Source organism: Heterocephalus glaber, unplaced genomic scaffold, assembly GCF_053883595.1.
Source record: "Heterocephalus glaber isolate CG9 unplaced genomic scaffold, H.glaber_assembly_v1.0 deba00000738, whole genome shotgun sequence".
Taxonomy (NCBI): Eukaryota; Metazoa; Chordata; class Mammalia; order Rodentia; family Bathyergidae; genus Heterocephalus; species Heterocephalus glaber.
This window is the reverse complement of record NW_028258161.1, coordinates 11,356,920-11,375,656: the sequence shown is the minus strand read 5'-3', so window position 1 is coordinate 11,375,656 and position 18,737 is coordinate 11,356,920. Positions and strand designations below refer to the sequence as shown.

Below are 18,737 nucleotides of genomic sequence, written 5' to 3'. Positions count from 1 at the left end.
GACAGATGGACAGATGAACCAGACACCACTGTTTCTTAGGAGGTCAGGGAAGCCACATAGCAGGGGGGAATTTTACTGTAGCAAAAATAAATTGCTCCTGGTTTTTAAATATAAGATAGTATTTGTGAGGGTTGTTCTAGTTGAAATGAAAAAACAGAAATTACCTTTTATGATGAAAGGCATAATCTTATTTGTTTTTAATTTGTTTTGATAAAGCACATATTTTTGTGACTGACCTAAAAAAAAATGCCCAAACCAAAACCTGTAAGCATGAATTTTCTGACAGTTTTTAGGCTAGGTCTGAAAGCTGTGTTGAGCAGTTCACTTAGGTATGCAGCATTGTGATCAGATGTTGTAAATGAATAGGTTTTTAGGTCCTTTTTCATTGTGGAACCCTCTTTTCAAGTACTGTGGTAACTAAAAATGAGAAGAGGGGGAAAAAGGAAGCAAAGCTCATGGATGGGTTGAAGAGGTGTATGGTCTTTTTCCTCCCAACAGCAGTCACTCAGGAACCTCTGAGAACTGAGTCTGCAGCCAGTGCTGCCAAACTCAGATTCCTATGCAGCCAAGTGAAGTGGGCTGAGTGTTGTTGGTGTGTGCTGATCTTCAGCTCCTGTAAAGTGGCCGTTGTGCTGTAACTGAGTGTACACAAAGATTAAAGAGCAAAGCAGGTACATAAACCATGTAGCGAGCTCTCCTTCGATGCTGCTGAAAAAGACTGGGCAGAGAGGTAGAAAAACACACAATGATAAAGTCCTCTGTGATACAGGCAGTCAATGCCACAAGACAGAATTTGTCTTTTAGTCACTCTATTAAAGTATACATCTGATATAGGAAAAGAGACTAACTGTGCCCATGAAAGAGAGAAATGAAAATACAGACAAGTCAGGAGGAGTGGTGACCAACCTGCAAAAAATCTAAACTACTAGGTCTGTCTGAAATATTAGTTTGGAACTTTCTTATTCACCTGCTGCACAAAACAATGTAATACAGTTGGAAAATGGCTCTTACCAACTGTCCACCCATGCCCCTGTGCACTGTAGGTGCATTATAGTGGCTGAATCACATTGAAAAGCATATTTTGCCAGAGTGTCTTTGTGTCTGTGACCAAAGACTACTGAGACAGAATTCTGATCAACAAACTTTGACATCTGCAAATAACTGATAAAACTCAAGAGTCCAAAGAACTTATCAGAAGTTTCCAAATGAGGTTTCTTCTGTGATGGTTACCATCGTTTTCTGCTTCACGGATGAGTGACGGTTATTGTTAAACATGTTTTGCTGGCTTTGCTTCTGTGAACAAGAAAACACTGCCCAAGATTTAGGAAGAGTGTATCCAGTATATCTAGGACCATCTTTGTGTATTTGGAAACTTTTCTGCATTACCTTATTGAACTATTACTGCCTTGCAAATCTGCTAAGGATTTGTCTTAGCCTTCTGGTTCCCTAAATGGCTGTGGGGTGTGCAAAGTTTTAATGGGAGCTAGCTTGGCAAAAATGTTGCTTTTTTGTTTTTTTGTTTTTTGGGGGTTTTTTGGTACTGGGGATGGAACTCTGGTCTTTTCACTTATGAGGCAGGCGGTGGAACCACTGAGCTAAATCCGCAGTCCTAAATGTTGCTTTTTAAGCATCATCCATGGGAAACTGCCTCTTTTTAAACTTTGCTTGAGTAAATTCTGGCATTTTGCATTTTAAAGGACTGTACAAGAAAGGTAGGTGGAGCTGTCACTAGTCTGTGTGACCTTAACCCAGGGAAAGAGGAAGTGCCCAGGCAAGAGCAGAGGAGATGAGCTTTCATGTGTATGGAGTCAGTTTGACTGTTCGGTGAGAGGAGACGACCTTCACACCTGAGACTAGATATTTATAATCCAGCACCGGGGCTGAGGAAAGAGGAAATTTCCATTTCCATTCCATTTGAGTGACCCAATTGAATCACTGCACTTTTAAATGTTGAGTCGTTTCCTTGGGTTGCATGGCATCAATATTCTGATCTTTTGTCTCTTCTTTCAACAAAGAATTTGTCTTACAGACACATTTCATTAAACTCTTTTCATTTCTGCTCTTACAGGAAGAAGCTGAAGGGGCAATGAAAGAAATCAAGAACAGCTGTCCTACCCTCCCAAGAACGGACTCCCCTGACGCGTATGTGCTGAGAGACTGGGGCTATCAGGCAGGCAGATGGGAAGTCTTGTCACTCGAGCCTGTCATGGAGGTCAAACATTACGGGCTGGAGGAGGGCCTGACTTATACCAGGACCTTTTAAGAATACTGGATGGTATTTAACGCTGCACCCACATGGATACTAGGAAGTAGAGCTTTTAAATAATGACAGGCCCTGGAGGGGGGCGGGGGGAGGCGGGAGAACTGGGTGCCTGAACCGCTGGATGCCTGGTGGGCGGAGCTCATGCTTTGTGTGTGGGATGTACACCATAAGTCCATTTGTGAGCCAGTTATCTGGAAATTTCTCTGTATCTCTTCCCAAAACTTTTTTTTTGGCATTACTGGGGGTCAAGCCCAGGGGTGCTGTACCACTGAGCTACATCTCAGACCTTTTTATTTATTTTGAGACAGGGTCCTACTAAGCTGTCCAGGTCAGGGTCTCTCTGTGTAGTCCAGACCAGCCTCAAACTCGAAATCCTTATGTCTCAGTTTCCCATGTGATGAAATGTTTTTTACTTCTATAACCTGATGAATGTGCATGAGAATGACTTATAAAAGGTAAAAACAATTTTTTTCCAGCTATCTTTCCTTGGTGGTGGTGGTGGGGAGTAAATATGAGATAACATTGTTTCATCCAAACAGAAACACTGGCATAAGTGAACATCTTTCCCTTTTTTAGTTAGAAATTTGTCAACTTTTTCCCAAATTGCTGTTTTGAATATCAAAACTCTTTCCTGGAAGTAGAGGGAAGAAAACTGTTTGAAATTTTCAAGCCACTTCCTCCTCATTTATATCCATAGGCAAAGACCACTTCCTCTTTTAGGCCACATTGCAATTTAAAAAAAAAACACAATAACAGCTCTGTACCATTTATGAGTATCCTGTGAATCCGAGATTGATTCCTAGTTTGGAGTTCAGACTTTGGAGTCCTGGTAACAGGGATTCCATCCTGGCTATTTATTAGATACGTGAGCTTGAGTAGATGTCTGAAGTAGTAGCTACTGTTAGCATTATCATTTTCACACTGGATGTTTTAAGGCCATGATTTTTTCTGTCATTAAGTTTTTTCTTGATTCAATCACCTTTTTTTTTTTTTTTTTTTGGTGGTACTGAGGATTGAACCTAGGGCCTTTGCACTGAATTATATCACCACAGGGTCTCTCTAAATGGCCCAAGCTGGTCTTGAACTTGCAATCCTCCTGGTTTAAACTTCCAGACTGCTGGGGTTATAGGCATGTCCCACCACACCCAGCTTCAATCACATTTTGAAATGGCAAAAAATACTTCACAACAGTACCTGCATTTCCCTGCTTTGATTATTTGAAACAAAAAACCCAGAAAAGTTTTCTTCTCTTGACTTGCAAGTGTGATGGCTTCAGTCAGGTTGAAGAAAGGCTACCAGACTGCTATGCCTGTAGAGTTGGTTTGGCTGCAGACTTCTTTGAGACTACAGTCTGGATAGCCTGACACCTCCAGCCAGGGCTGCTGAACTCTTTCTGTGGGTTTTGTGGCCTCCTGTTGTGTACACAGTCACCACTTAGAGAAGGCAGTACTTGCATAGTGAGGCAGCCCACACCTTCCCCAGGAAGCAGGGCAGAGCTCAGCCCTGAGGATCACGGGGGCAGCTGTGGTTGGTCAGTAGATGAGAATTAATTGGAGAATGTTGTGGAAATCATTTCTTTGAGTTGGTCTCAGTTATGCTGGGCTACTCTATTCTTAGACCTTGACATTCTCATTTTCTGATGAAAACCTTTTAACCTGTATACTGAATATAGTGGTGGTGGTATCTTAATGTAGGAGAAAATCTGTGGAAGGCACCAGAAAGTATTTGGAATTTGAATTGGAATTAACTGTGAGCCAGCTCCTGCTTTGCCTGAGGGAAGAAAACCAGAAAGTGGAGAGACTTAAAATTGTGCTCAAAGAAGCCAAAGAAAGGTACGGAACACATTAACAACAAACATGCATACAACAAACAGCTGTATTGAAATATAAAGATAACACATCGTTCAACCATTTAAAGTATACATTTCAGTGTTTCCAGAATAGCCATAGGGTTGTGCAGCCATTGCCACAATATAATTTTAGAACATTTTTCCCTATATAAGAAATACAGTGCCCATTAGCATTCAATACTGTACCTACTCCTCCCAGTAATCTACTTTCTATCTCTATAGATTTGCTCACTCTGGACAGTTACATAAATGGAATCATACAATATGTGGTGTTCTGTGACTGGCTTCTTTCACTTAATATAGTGATTTTGAGGTTCATCTACGAACTACAACTACCATGTGTTAGTAATTAACTCCTTATTGCTGCTGAATTACATTGCCTTGTGTGGATAAACAACATTTTGTCTTTCCATTCATCTGTTGAACATTTGGGTTGTTTCTACTTTTTTCTGATTATGAATAATGTATCTACGAAGCCTTGTTTACAAGTGTTTGGGCATGTTTTTAATTCTCTGGGAGTGGAGTTGCTGGGTCCATGATAACTCTGTGGTATGTGTATACCATATCTGAGGAACTGCAAAATCATTTCCCAAAGCAGCTGCACCATTTTGCATCCCTCCCAGCAAAGTGAGTATTCCATTTTCTCTATGTCCATACCAACACTTATTATTGTCTTTTCTTTTTATTTTAGCCATCCAAGTGGGCGTGAATTGTTATATCACTGTAGTTTTGAGTTGTGTTTCCCTAACAACTAATAGTGTTGAATATCTATCTTTTCATGTTGAGTCTCCTTTGGAAAAATCTCCAAATTCTCTGTTCATTTTTAAACACTGAGTTGTCTATTATTATATATAATATGTATTATAATATATTATATATTTGTTGACTATATGATTTGCAAATATTTTGTTCCATTCTATGGGTTGTCTTTGCTTTTTTTTGCGGTGCTGGGGATGAACCCAGGGCCTCACACATGGTAGGCAAGTGATCTACCATTAAGGTACATCCCTCTCTTTTCACTTTCTTAATGGTATTTGCAGAACAACATTTTTTTGTATTGATGTAATCCAACCTGTCTCTTTGTCATCAGGACTTGGGGTGTCTTAGAAACCATTGCTCAGGTGTCACAACAATTCACTTTTACATTTCCCCTTTACTTTTTCTTATACTTTTAGTTCTTATATTTCAGCCTGTGGTCCATTTGGAGTTCATTGAGTGTGTGTGTGTGTGTGTACACGCACATGTGTACAGAGTGATAATGATCAACTTCAGTAGACTCCTGATTGTGTTCTGTTGATCTAATGTAATGTATGTCCTTATGCCAGTACCACCTGTTTTCATTGCTAAAGCTTTCCAGTACCTCTTGGAATCAGGAAATGTGGATCCTTCAACTTTGTTCTTTTTCAAAACTTTTGGCTGTCCTGGGCGCCTTGCTGTTCCATCTGAATTTAGGATCACCTTGATGATTTCAGGGGAGGGAAAGCTAGGATGTTATGAGGGTTTGCACTGAATCTGTAGATCAGTTTGAGGAGTATCACTATCTTAGTATCTTGACCCATGAACATGGGATATCTTTCCATGCATTTGTGTCTTCTGTAATTTTGTTGTTCTTTGCCATCTCTTTTTTCTTTGCTTTTTAAATCTTTTTTGTTTGTTTCTTTTTGCAGCTGGGGATCAAACCCAGGGCCTCATGCATGCTAGACAAGTGCTTTACCACTGAGCTATGCCTTCAACACTTTTCTTTATCTCCATTCTACTAGATTTTATCAGCTAACTTCCTTCCTTTTCTTTTTCTTCTCTTTGGTGCTTTTAATGTTTCTTTTTAAATGGTTGCTGTATGTTTCCTCATGTCTCAAGGGGTATAGTGATAGCCCCTCATACCATCATACTCTATTTTCAGTAGAAAAGTATCCATTTATTTTAAGGTTTTCCTCAGATGTGTGTGATATTGGCTCTTTGATCAGATGTAAGGCTGACGTAAGAGGGAGGAGCGAGTTAGAAGCTACTCCAAGCTTTGTGTCTGTAGGGATGCCCAGCTGAGAGGTGTCTTTGGGGAAGCCCATGCCTGAAACTTGCAGTCTTTTCCCTTGTCCTGGTTAAATTCTTCAGGGAAGATTCTTTCAGGCTCCTGCCTGCAGAACATTTTTCTTGATGTCAGAGTTCTTGAGATGAGCAGAAAGAGGTGGAGCACCTCACTTATCCTTATGTGAACTCCTCTCTTTTGTAAGTGGGAAACCCAGTCCCTCCACTCTGCTTAACACATCTGAGTCCGGAACTCCTTTATCTCAGGAACTCCTTTATCTCATCATCTTCCAGCCCTCCTTCAACAGGCCCTGTCCTTATCACCACTTCCAGTGTCCCCAGTGAATGGGCCTTTTGGAGTTTCCTAATGTTGGCTTAGTGTCCAGCCTTTTTGAATGCTAACCCTGTTCCCACTCACTCTTGGGTTTTCCACATTTTTTTTTTACTGTTCTTTCCTCTCCTTTTCTATTTGTTCCAGTAGGCACAGGGCTTTTAAAAGTCATGAGGTTTGAAGTGGGAAAAAAAATTGTATATACTCAATCCTACCATCTTCAACAATAATCTCTATTAGTTTCATTTGTCCTATGATTATGATTCAGTGTAAGAATGGTGGTACATTTGTTTGTTTGAGACTTTAAAGGGGTCCTAAAAAGAAATGTCTTTCCTTTCCTGCTTTCTTTCCTTTCCTGTTTTCTCCTTTTCCTCCTTCTCCTTCTTCTTCTTCCCTTCCTCCTCTTCTTTCTTCTTTCTTCTTCCCAGTAATGAGGATTGAACCCAGGGTTTGATGCATATTAGGCAGGCTTTCTTCCAGTGAGCTACATCTATAGCCCTTCATTTTATTTTATATTCTTTTATTTTGTTTGGAGACGGGATCTCACTAAGTTGCCCAGGCTGGCCTGAATTTGTAATCCTTCCTCCCTTGGCCTCTCAAGTAGTTGGGATTACAGGCGTGTGCCACCACGCCTGGGTTAAATTCTTATAAATAGGACACAGAGGCACTCCCGGAACAAATACATATATCCACATGTGTACACACATATGAACAAATTTTTAAAAATACTTCTTGATTGTACACTCACAGGAAACAGATCGTGGTGAAGACAAGTTATTCCTGTCTTTCACCTCTGAGTGTTAAATCACATCAGTTCTAGCCAGTCTTAGAATGAAAAACAAAACCAGCGCTAATATAGAGAATGTAAAGAGGTTCTGAAAACCCAGTATTTTATCCAGATTTTGAAAGTGTTCTTCTGAGTGTGTCTGCAATTGCTACTCTTCTTAATGTCAAAGAGAAAGTAACTTTTCTACACTTCTGTATTTTTTTCAGAATTTCAGAGTTTGAAAAGAAAGCAAATGATCACTCTGAGATTGAGACCCAGACAGAGGTGAACACAGAAAAAGAGAATGAAGAAGAGAAAGACACAGAGACCGTGGGTACCACAATTCCAAGGCTGCTGGACACACCCGGGACACATAAGAGTTACCATGGCGGGATTTGCCTCACCTCCAATTTCTTTGTCGTGTTTTGACTTTTATTCAGTGTCAATTATAGTGACATGTATTTGTGTGATATTCTATGGAACAAGTCCTATATTTCATTTACTAAATGCTTACGTGAACTAGCCCACTAAATGAAAAAGGACCTTCATCTACTTTATAATGAGGTCATTTGATGAATGACTCAGAAACTAATAGAATGGAAAGATCTTGGTTTTATGCTATTACTGATAGGGACAGTCATTTCAGTAACAGTGGTTCACGTATATATTTGGTGTTGCATGGTAACTTGGAGCTATGCCCTTAGGCCTGCAGAGTCTTGAGCTTAGGGAAAGTTAATGAAAACATGAAGTTAAAATAGCCATAGTAGCTCAAGTGAGAGGCATTTATATAAAAAACTATATTGGTTAATTCATTTATTCAACCACTTATATTGAATGCCAACTGTGTATATTGAATGCTGACTCTTTCAAGCAGGGAACTGCATGAGAATGCAGAACATTTAGAAAACAGATGAAAAGATCCCCAGTGCATAGTAGTACCTTGTTGACTAAAACTCATTCAGCCACCAACAGAGAAGCATTGAGATTTCTAAGATGTAAAACTCATTCACAGGAAATACAGAGCTGCCAGGAAAAAGGCTAACAGAAACTATGTAAACTGGAAACCTAAATGAGTGAAGCTGGCACCTCTGTGATCTGGAATCACTTAGCCATGAGTAGGGTTAATTTTAGTAGTGATAAAATCATTACTACAGGAGTATCCAGGCCAATTAGTTTGTGCTCTATTAGGAAACAGAGTTGCATCCAAAACTATATCTGGAGTAGTAATTATCTGAAGTGAATCTGAAGGCTGGGGATTTAGCTCAGTGGTGCCACTGCCTGCCTCGAAAGCCCAAGGTCCCAAGATCAATCCCCAGTACCAAAAAAAAAGAAAGAAAGAAGTGAATCTGTTCACGATCAGTCTTGATTGGATAGCAGTGATTCAGACTTTGTCACAGAGGTTCATTTAATCTCTGATGGCAATCACATGGGAATGTTTGGCATTCCGCAGATTGGAAGTGAAGTGGAAACATTGAACCTTCAGGTGACGTCCCTATTTAAGGAGCTTCAGGAGGCTCATACAAAACTCAGTGAAGCTGAGCTAATGAAGAAGAGACTTCAAGAAAAGTAAGAGAAATCAGTTTTATCCTTCTTTGAAAAACACACATTTTTACAAAGTATGTAGTTTTGTTACTAAAAGAAAAATAGAGACCTAAGATATGAATAAAAAACACTAATGTACAGGTTAATGTCTAAGAATCAAATTCTTAGTCTGGTGTGGTTTAGCACACATAATCCCAGCACTCTGGGGAGGCAGGAGGATCATAAGTTCAAATCCTACCTGGAGAATTTAGTGAGATCTTATCTCAAAAAATTAAAAGGGCTGAGGATGTAAATCAGTATGAAGGGCCGGGGTTCATTCCCCAGTACTGAAAACAACAACAAACAACAACAACAACAAAAAGAATGAAGTACATGTTAAAATGTTTGGGAGTGGGGACCAGGGGACTTTGATTCTGCTGTTAGTGTACTATCCTATGTGACTCCTGGCCACAGCTGCAGCCAGATTTTCTGTCTGACTTAAGCTGACACCATTCATGTGAACAAGAAAAGGAATAGAGCACAAAGAAGTTGAGTGAAGCTTTAGAAAAAAAAAATAGATTGGAATCGAGAATTTTAATCAATTATTAAAGCTAATATATACATTGAGAATTTTGCATTGGCTTGTTTCTTTTGATGTAAGAAGTTACCTGAATCTTGGTAAAGCTGAGATAATGTCATTCTACTGGATTAGTTGGCAAACACAGGTCCAGCGCAGTGTATAGGTGTTTTCTTGGGGCTTTCGCTTACCAACACTACAGTATTATGATAACCCAGGACAATATCATTATATTAAATGAAATATTTGATGTGCTTGGCATTAATGCCTTGTACATAGCTATGACTTATTTGTTTTTGCTATTATTATACAGAAATTCTCTTTCTGATCTTTAAGGAGGGGGAGGGGTTCCTTTTTCCCTATTGAATCCTTGTCATAAATCCAGGTCTTTGTGATTGATCGATCAAACTTCCAAAAATATAAAAGGTTCCCATGGATCAATATATGAGAATCACCTTTAGCCAATTACTACCTTGGTCTGGGTTTAAATAACAAAAAATATAAGCGTATGACTATTTAAGACAATTATTCAAAGATAAAACTACCTCATATCATACTTAGATCTGTGCTTTTTATGCTTAGGCATAAGGGTTCAGAAATATGGCCATGTCTAGCAGAGAAGCAAAAAGAAACAAATATTTTATTTTGCATTCATAAGTCCTACAGCCCTGCATTTAATTGTGTTTTACACAATCTTGGGACTTGTTAAAAGGCCACATTGAGAAGTAGAATATTGTTTATCCTCATAAAATCTTCAACTTTCTTAGGTGCCAGGCCCTTGAAAGGAAAAATTCTGCAACTCCATCAGAGTTGACTGAAAAGCAAGAGCTGGTGTATAATAATAAGAAGTTAGAGCTCCAAGTCGAGAGCATGCAGTCAGAAATCAAGATGGAGCAAGTGAAAACAGAAGAAGAAAAGTGAGTATGCTGAACTGCTTTCTTCATACGTGGTGGGTTAGGGTTTGAGAATAAATTCATAAAATGTTTTTATTCATTTGAAAGAGTCCTAGGAAACTCTTTGGAGAAATAAGATCTAATATTTTATCATCATAAAATTATGAAAATGACTTGCATTCTAACTTGTTTTTCAGAAAATATTTTCTAAAATGCTAGCAGTTGGTCAGTGACTTAGTTGCTTTTCTTCTTGCTGAAACAAAATACCTGAAACCCACAGTTAAGGAGGAGAGGTTTATTTGGCTCACAGTCTGTAGAGGTTTCAGTCCATAGTTGGCTGGCTCTAAGTCAGGGGGTATGGCAGAGGGGCATCACAGAGGAGAAACAGTTCATGGTGGGCAGAAGGCAGCAAAGCAAGTAAAGAGGGAACCAACATGTGATTTTAGCAGCTTCTTTCTGCCCTTTATTATACTCTATCTCAACTACCAGGATTAGGGTGGTGCCAAACCACTCAGTGGACTGATTTAATAATCACACACCCTTAATCCCAGCATCACGCACTCTAAAAATGCTCCACCTATGACTGCAGGAGGCTTTGAGGGGACATCTAGACACAGCCATAACAGTGGGATAATAAAAGCAAAGAAGATTTGCTACTAAAGCATTTAGAAGATGATAAGGAGACTAGATTCAAACTTTCTGTGATATTTTCCCCAAGATTCCATTTTTTAAATATTTTTTTAATAGGTCCAAGTTAGCCATTCTGCAGTTAACACACAACAAGCTTCTTCAAGAACATAATAATGCATTGAAGACAATTGAGGAACTAACAAGGAAAGAGGTATTCATGGGGGAAAAAAAATTCTTTCCACAGCCTAATGGTAAACAGAAACCAATGAACATTTTCTATAACTAAATCTGGTTTCAAAATTACTTTTCAATTTATAATTATTTCTTGGGTTGAAACATTTGTAACTTCTCATGTTCCACATACTTATAATGTGCTCTGAGTGCACAGATGGTGTGAACGTCCACAGTCACAGGGAGTGAGCTTTAGTATTTCTCAGAGAAGCTTCGCAGGGGAGCCGAGGGCCTGGGTTTGTGTGTGAACAGGACACAGTGAAGTGAGACAGCTGCTGGGGCTGGATGGGCCGTCTGCTGTGAGGAACTGCAGGGACCCTGGACCTGTCAACATGCCTAGAATGAAACTGTCTTTCAGTCAGAAAAGGTGGACAAGGCAGTGCTGTGGGAACTAAATGAAAAACTAGAGCTGGCAGAGAGGGCCCTGGCCTCCAAGCAGCTTCAGATGGATGAGATGAAGCAGATCATTGCCAAGCAGGAAGAGGACCTGGACACCATGGCAGTGCTTAGGGCTCAGGTAAGATTCAGCCTGTGCCTCATACATGGTAGGGAGGAGGTGCTTTACCATGGAGCTGTATTCACAACCTTTAAATTTTCTTTAAATTATATAAACATCAACAACCTTGGAGTGAGAGTCCTCACTTTGATTCATTCATTTTGATTGGCCCAGATTTGACCAGCCTGCTTAGGAGTCATCACAAAGACCTGGGGAAGCTATGTGGTGATTGAGTCAGTCCCCCTTCCTGAATCAATCTCTGTAGCAGAAAGACTGAGATCATCTTAGTTGGCCTTATGAATAGAGACAACCTCTGGAGTTGGATATAGGGTCAGTTCCACCCAACCAAATACAGTGGACCCTTGACTTATGAACTCCATTTATTCCCAAGTGATGGTTGTAGCTCAAGTTGGTCAATTGAAGGCTTAGGATTCTCTACACAGCCTTCAATCTCTCTTCTGTACACAGGCAGATCTCAGTGTCCTTAGAGAGACATTGGCCCAGGATTTCTCAGTTAACTCCACACAGGAAAGGATGTGTAATGTTCCTTCCAGAATTCTTGAAGGGTTAAATCTGTATCTGAGACCATCTGGAAGTACAAGCAACCAGAATTTGGGTCATAACTCAAGATTTTGTTTGTAAGTTAAAACTAAAAGTCTGGTCATAACCCAAGTTGTTCATATGTCAGGCTGGTCATAAGTTGAGGGACCACTATATATAGTTACTACACCATCTAGTACAATTAGAATGGATGCCTAAAGGCCACCATATTATTCACTACAGTGAATATCATTTAAAACATTTTTGTCTATATGTGTACTCATATTTACACAAACACCTGTATTTTTGACTAAAATAGGATCACATTGCTGCAGCTCACTCTATTCTGCAATCTTTTGTATAAATAAATCTATATAAAAATTATATAAACAATGCCATCCAATATAAAACAAAAATTTTAGACAATGCAAAAATATATAAGAAAGTAAAAGTCAAACTCCTTCAAATTCCATTTTGGTGCATGTATAATAGATTATTTTTCTGTTCTTTGCTTGCTTCATTAAAAATGGGATCATACCTTTTGTACTACATGTGGCTCCAGCAGGAGTCTGTGTGTGTGTGTGTTATCCACGAAGCCTGTTTAAGAGGCAGCGCTGTCTTCTGACTTCATAAACAGGTGAGTGGTAGAGAATCCACATTCTTCCGGTAATAAATTCTGTACTTTTTTCCTCTAACAGATGGAGGTTTACTGTTCTGATTTTCATGCTGAAAGAGCAGCAAGAGAGAAGATTCATGAAGAAAAGGAGGAACTGGCATTGCAGCTCGCAATTTTGCTGAGAGAGAACAACGCTTTTGAAGATGATGGCAGGTGAGATTACAAGGTATGAGGAAGACTAGCGCATGTGACAGCTGGGGCTGTGGAAGAGGTGACCTGCCGAACAGATCTCCTGATCCAAGCTGAGCAAGCTGCTGTGTCTGCACGTCACTCGGTCCTGTTCCTACAGAGTCTGGCTCACAACAAAGCTGGACAGACGTGTTCCTCGCTTTGAGATAAGCTGTAAAAGCATGCCTTGTGTGTCAGGGTCCTACCTTGCCACTGTCATGAATGTAATGTTCCTCAGCACCTTAAATTCTCTGATGTGTCTTAAAAGAAAATGCTTCTAAAATTAGTTCTGACCTTTGAAAATTCTGAAATGACAGCTGCCCCTTGACTTATATAACCAGAAAGGTGGTGGGTAGCCCGCCTTCTACATTGTGTCTGTCACTATATAGTATCTTAAAACAAGAAAATACTGATTTGTAACAAAATGCAGGTATTGCCGGGGATTTAGCTCAGTGGTGCTGCCGCCTGCCTCGAAATTGCAGGATCCCCAGTTCAATCCCCAGTACGAAAAAAAAACGCTCCAAAAAACAAAATGTAGGTATTGCTCTACAATTTGATTTATATATCATTGTGATTTTGTACTCAATTTTCATACATGCAGATTTAATTCTTTTATTTAATTGCTCCGTAGAGTCTTTTTTTTTTTTTTTTTTGGGGTACGGGGATCAAACTTGGGACCTTGTGTTGTGCTTTCGAGGCAGGCGGGGAAACCACTGAGCTAAATCCCCGGCTCCACAGAGTCTTGATGTAGAAATATGCCCCTTTTTTTCTGATCCATTCTCCTATTAATTAACAGATTGGTTATTCCTAGCAGATTTTTTTAAATCTTACTTACTTTTACTACCTGGCATTCTAGCGTCAATAGTATTTAAAAATCAGATTAGTCTCCAGTTCTGGATTTTTGGACCTCAGCATTGTAGTGCGGCTCTTTTATCTTGTACTTCCATTGATTGTCAGCTTAAGGCTGCCCTGTCTGGGGTTGCAGAACATCAGCTATAGTGTCGCTTTGATCCCAGCAGGCAGTCCCTGATGGAAATGCAGAGCCGGCATGGGGCGAGAACTGGTGACCCTGACCAGCAGGCCGACCTTCTTCAAAGAGGTGAGTCGCAATCCCACCACAAGGCCACTTAGAGGACAATTCCGTGGCATTTTATAATTCTGTGGCAAGCCACACAGAATCTAGCACCCCTCAGTGCCTTTCCCGAGCACCCCAACCTCTGTCCATCACCCCGAGTTCAGACCAGACTCGGCACCACCAAATCCCACTCCAGGCTACAGTACCAGCCAACCGAATTGTTCCCTTGGACCCATCCTAAGCCCCACTTGCAAATGTCTGTCATGCAGTGCCCTTCATGGGATGTCCTTCTCAGACCGACATTCCTGTCTTGTAGTCTCTTTCCAGTGAACTTATATCCCCCGCTCTGCTGTTTTCTGAGACAGGGTCTCCCTGTGTAGCCCAGGCTGTCCTCAAACTTGCAGCAATCCTCCTGCCTCAGCCTCTCAAGTGCTGGAATTACAGCCACACATCACTACGCCCAGCTTCACACTCCACTTTTAAAACCCATTTCAGCCAGGCCTGGTGGCACACATGTGTGATCTCAGCACTCCGGAGGCTGAGGCAGGAGACCTTCCCAGGCCACATAGTGAGTTCAAGACTGGCCTGAACTAATAGTGAGACCTGTCCCAAAACAACCAAATCATTCCTTTTAAACTTCATCTCTATGCACTTTCTCCCTCCTCAACTTCCAAAGTACTTTACTCCTGTGCTATTTTATAAGTTTATGTGTTTAAATATGCATTTAGGTATTCTTTAAGTAAGCTCTCTTGAAGCACATATCTTCTACCCACTACTGGGGTTTCACACATGATGTTAACATTTATTCAAGAATTTATTGGGCCGGGGATTTAGCTCAGTGGTTCCGCCGCTTGCCGTGCAAGCACAAGGACCTGAGTTTGATCCCCGGTACCAAAAAAAAAAAAAAAAAAAGGAATTTACTATGTGGCACTGTGCTGATCTCACTTTATTTGTATTAATTTTATTCTCAAAAAAATTCTGAGGTATATATTATCACATTCTTACAAAAGACAAAACTAAAATTTTACAAGGTTAAATATCCCAGGATTGTAAGGCCAGTTAGGGAAAGAATCAGAAATAAAACCTGAAGTTATTTGACTCTGACTGCTATAGCACTACGTATACAGTCACTTAATTTGTAATAAATCCAGATTTCTGTTTCCTGAGTGAAATTGATCATGACACTTCTTTTTTTTGAACATTTAGGTAGATTTTATGTATTTCATTAAAATTATATGCATTAATTTTTGTTAACTTTTTCACCAGTTTCTTTTTTTTTTTGCTTAAATTCTTTTATTGGTACATTTTAGGTATACGTTTACATTTATCATTGGGTGCTTGTACCTGATGCATCTTGGTTCTTATTTTTTCCCCATTCCCTGTGTGCCCTTCACCCCCTCCACCCTTCCCTATTTACATAGACTTCGTTTCCATTTTTTCCTCTTCTCACATTTTTTCCTTTCTCTTCTTGCCTTTCCCCTTCCCCTCCCGCCACCCTCCACCTTTGGACCTTTTCTTATTTCAAATAATAAATTATTCATTTTAATCATTTTAATCCTTATTTACACTTTCAGTTTCTCACACTAGAGAAACTATTTGGTATTCACACACATGTGTCCTATTTATTTCACTTAAGAGGATGGCCTCAGTATGCATCCATTTAGCTATAAATGGCTCTAGTTTTTTGTTCGATCGTGATACTTCTTAAAAGTGTGGTGCTGTATTTAGTAGTACCTGGTTTTAATAACAGTAATAATGTTCTGTAATTTATAAGTCACTAAAAGGGAAGTATTATCCTTGATTCTAGATACGAAAAAATCCAAAGATCAAAGACCAACATAGCTGGAAAAGAGTTCATGGCAGTGCCACTAAGAAAAGTTTAGTACCATCTTCAATTTCACAAAATTGGAAATTTTCACAAATTTTATAAAATTTGCTTTTAAATGCTGGACCTACCCAAGTCCCTGTCACATGCTTCCTGCCTATTGAAATGGAAACAGGGAAGCAGTGTTGGCACAAGTGAACTGTCAAGTCTTGAGGAAAGGTCTCTCTGGGTATCTTTCCTGCTACCCATTCTCCCCTTCCCCTTGCCCGCCTAAGTTCTCCTACAGGGGGGAAAGAAAGTCATAGTAAATATAGAGGTAGTAATGCAGGTTAAAAATAAAAACAGTGGTTCGATACCCACTACTGCAAAATGAGTAAGACAGAGAGTATTGCTTTTTAGGCACAGTATCACTCACTCATGGTACATATGCAGAAGAGGCAGCGCAGCAGCAGACATAAATGCTTGCTGAGGGCACTTAGCACCAGTGGGTAAACTGCGTTCCCTGGCAGCTGCATCTGCCAAGGTGAGCACTGCCGGGCATTTGCTCTAACCTGATTTAAATACCCCAGGAACAGCTGTATAGCTGATTTCGAGAAGGGCCTCACAAGGTTGTCTTGAGTCTAAAAGGTCAATTTCTAGGTTTTTTTTTTTTGGTTCCAGGAAACAAACCCAGGGCCTTGTGCTTGCCAGGCAGGCACTGGAGCTAAATCCCCAGCCCTAAAAGGCCAATTTCTTATACCTGGATTTCTTAAGGAAAGATTGTTCTTTATAACTCTGCAAGGCAAATACTTATTTACATTTAAAAAACTTAGTTTGGGGCCGGCGATGTAGCTCAGTGCTTCCGCTGCCTGCTTTGCAAGCGCAAGGTCCTGAGTTTGATCCCTGGTACCAAAAAAAAAAACCTTATTAGTCTGGATAAATATTTATAATCTAGAAAATCTTTACAAGTATAAAATTATCTTTGATTAATCCTAATACGTTTTTTGGGGTTATAAAATTTCAAACACAGGACTATCTTAAGATTTTTTTTTTTAGTTTCTTAACAAAACTGCTTTGACCAATAGTTTCTCTTGATACATCTGTCTGTTGTCTTCAGCAGTCATATAAATGTCTGCTCTGTTCAGGGCATTCAGGCAGTGACCAGAAACAGAAAGGGATTTGATTTCATTTGATTGTTTTGGGACAGGTCTCACTATTAGTTCAGGCCAGTCTTGAACTCACTATGTGGTTTGGGCAGGCCTCCTGCCTCAGCCTCGGGAGTGCTGAGATCACACATGTGTGCCACTATGCCTGGCTGAAATGGGTTTTAAAAGTGGAGTATGAAGCTGGGCGTAGTGATGTATGGCTGTAATCCCAGCACTCGGGAGGCTGAGGCAGGAGGATCACTGCTAGTTCGGGGCTGGCCCGGGCTCCAAGGTGAGTTCAAGACTGGCCTGTGCTACACAGCACACTGTAAGGGTGTGGTGTAGCTGGGACAGGATGCACACATAAAAAGAGGAGCGCACTCAGGGTAATGAAAAGGACAGTGGTGATGACAGAGAAAAGATTGATTCTTAAGGCAGGGCTTGAGAGAGGCCTGGAGAAGATGGGCCTCAGCGGTGACCTGGAAGAGGGATTTCAATCAGGGAGAGTAAAGGGCAACGGGGGAGTGCGCGTGATGGGCTGATAAGGAAAGTGACTAAGCTCACGGAGGTAAAGGGGGGAGGAGGGAACTACAGCAGGCTGGAGCAGCAGCGCCAGTGCAGGCCTCGAGGCCTGGTCTGCAACAAAAAGAAAAGCACAGGTGGAGGCACCAGCGTGTCCAGTGAAGAGTCGGTGTGCTGGGTTCTGCTTGTCATCCAGGGTTTGGCGAACTGCACCAGAGGCCTCTCCCATGCTGACTTGATTTCTCCCTCCACACTCGCTCCCTTTGCCTAATCCTCATTCATCCCTTTCACACACACACACACACACTAGTTTTCATTACCACATGCCTTGTCCTATACCTAGTACTGAAACTGTATTTTCACAGACCTTCAACTTGGAATATGGTTTAAATCCTGAAAGAATAGGGAAGCAGGTGCAGTGTTTAGAGATTTCTGTTTCTGTGTGTGCAAGCATTGAAGACTGAAACTTGCGATCATATCCTACTAGGTACTGATTACAGAGTTTAACAGATGTTCAAATTAACCAGTTATTTTTAAAATCAAACAAGAGTGCTTGCAAGATGGAGCTAATGGAAATTTCATTTTCTGCTTATTCCCAGGAGCTGACAACAGGAACTGGCAGGAACAGCAGCCCCGGAGCATTCCGATCCACTCTTGCCCCAAGTGTGGGGAGGTCCTGCCTGACATAGACACCTTACAGATCCATGTCATGGACTGCATCATTTAAGCGTTAGTGTGTCATCTCCCCACACTCTTGGTAAATGTCAGGTTTCTTCCTCCAAGACCTGTACTTTTGTCTTGTTTTCCCTCAAATATTTTGCCTCATTATGCTTGTTTTAGAAGAAAGAAAGTGCATCTATTCTAAAAAAGAAAACTTCGTGGATTTCCCATGAAATCACCAAATAGAATACTTCATTACCACCCTTGGGAATCTGAATTCCCTGGTTTCTGTGTTGTTTGTGCAAGCAGCTGCACTGTTCATGTGGTTCCTCAGGATGGGACATCATGACAGAGCCTACAGAATTAGATGCCAGAAGCTTCTCTGATCAATTTTTGGTTTTGGTTTTGTTTTCTTTTGTGTTTTGAGACAAGGTCTCACTCTGTAGTTCAGGCTGGTGTTGAACTCACTGTGTACCCCAGCCTGGCCTTGAACTTGTGGTGATCCTCCTGCCTCAGCCCCCAGAGTGCTGGCATTACAGGCCTGCACCTCTACATCCAGCTCTACTGA

The 18,737-nt window shown here is 40.6% G+C and overlaps 1 protein-coding gene across 2 annotated transcripts in view; it reads left to right on the top strand.

The window, feature by feature from the left end:
* Nucleotides 1–18,446, top strand: part of Optn (optineurin) — a 33,937-nt gene extending 15,491 nt beyond the window's left edge. Inside the window, exons 5-14 of one of the 2 annotated variants that reach the window (XM_021241998.2) lie at nucleotides 2,069–2,142; nucleotides 3,958–4,095; nucleotides 7,459–7,561; nucleotides 8,682–8,797; nucleotides 10,097–10,246; nucleotides 10,970–11,063; nucleotides 11,442–11,600; nucleotides 12,818–12,948; nucleotides 13,983–14,062; nucleotides 18,109–18,446. In XM_021241998.2, coding sequence (XP_021097657.1) covers nucleotides 2,069–2,142; nucleotides 3,958–4,095; nucleotides 7,459–7,561; nucleotides 8,682–8,797; nucleotides 10,097–10,246; nucleotides 10,970–11,063; nucleotides 11,442–11,600; nucleotides 12,818–12,948; nucleotides 13,983–14,062; nucleotides 18,109–18,236 — 1,173 coding nt within the window. In that variant the 3' untranslated portion in view covers nucleotides 18,237–18,446. Of the gene's footprint in view, nucleotides 1–2,068; nucleotides 2,143–3,957; nucleotides 4,096–7,458; nucleotides 7,562–8,681; nucleotides 8,798–10,096; nucleotides 10,247–10,969; nucleotides 11,064–11,441; nucleotides 11,601–12,817; nucleotides 12,949–13,979; nucleotides 14,063–18,108 lie in introns of both variants that reach the window. The other variant, XM_013078527.3, reaches the window with a different exon arrangement.
* Nucleotides 18,447–18,737: the final 291 nt, after the last annotated feature.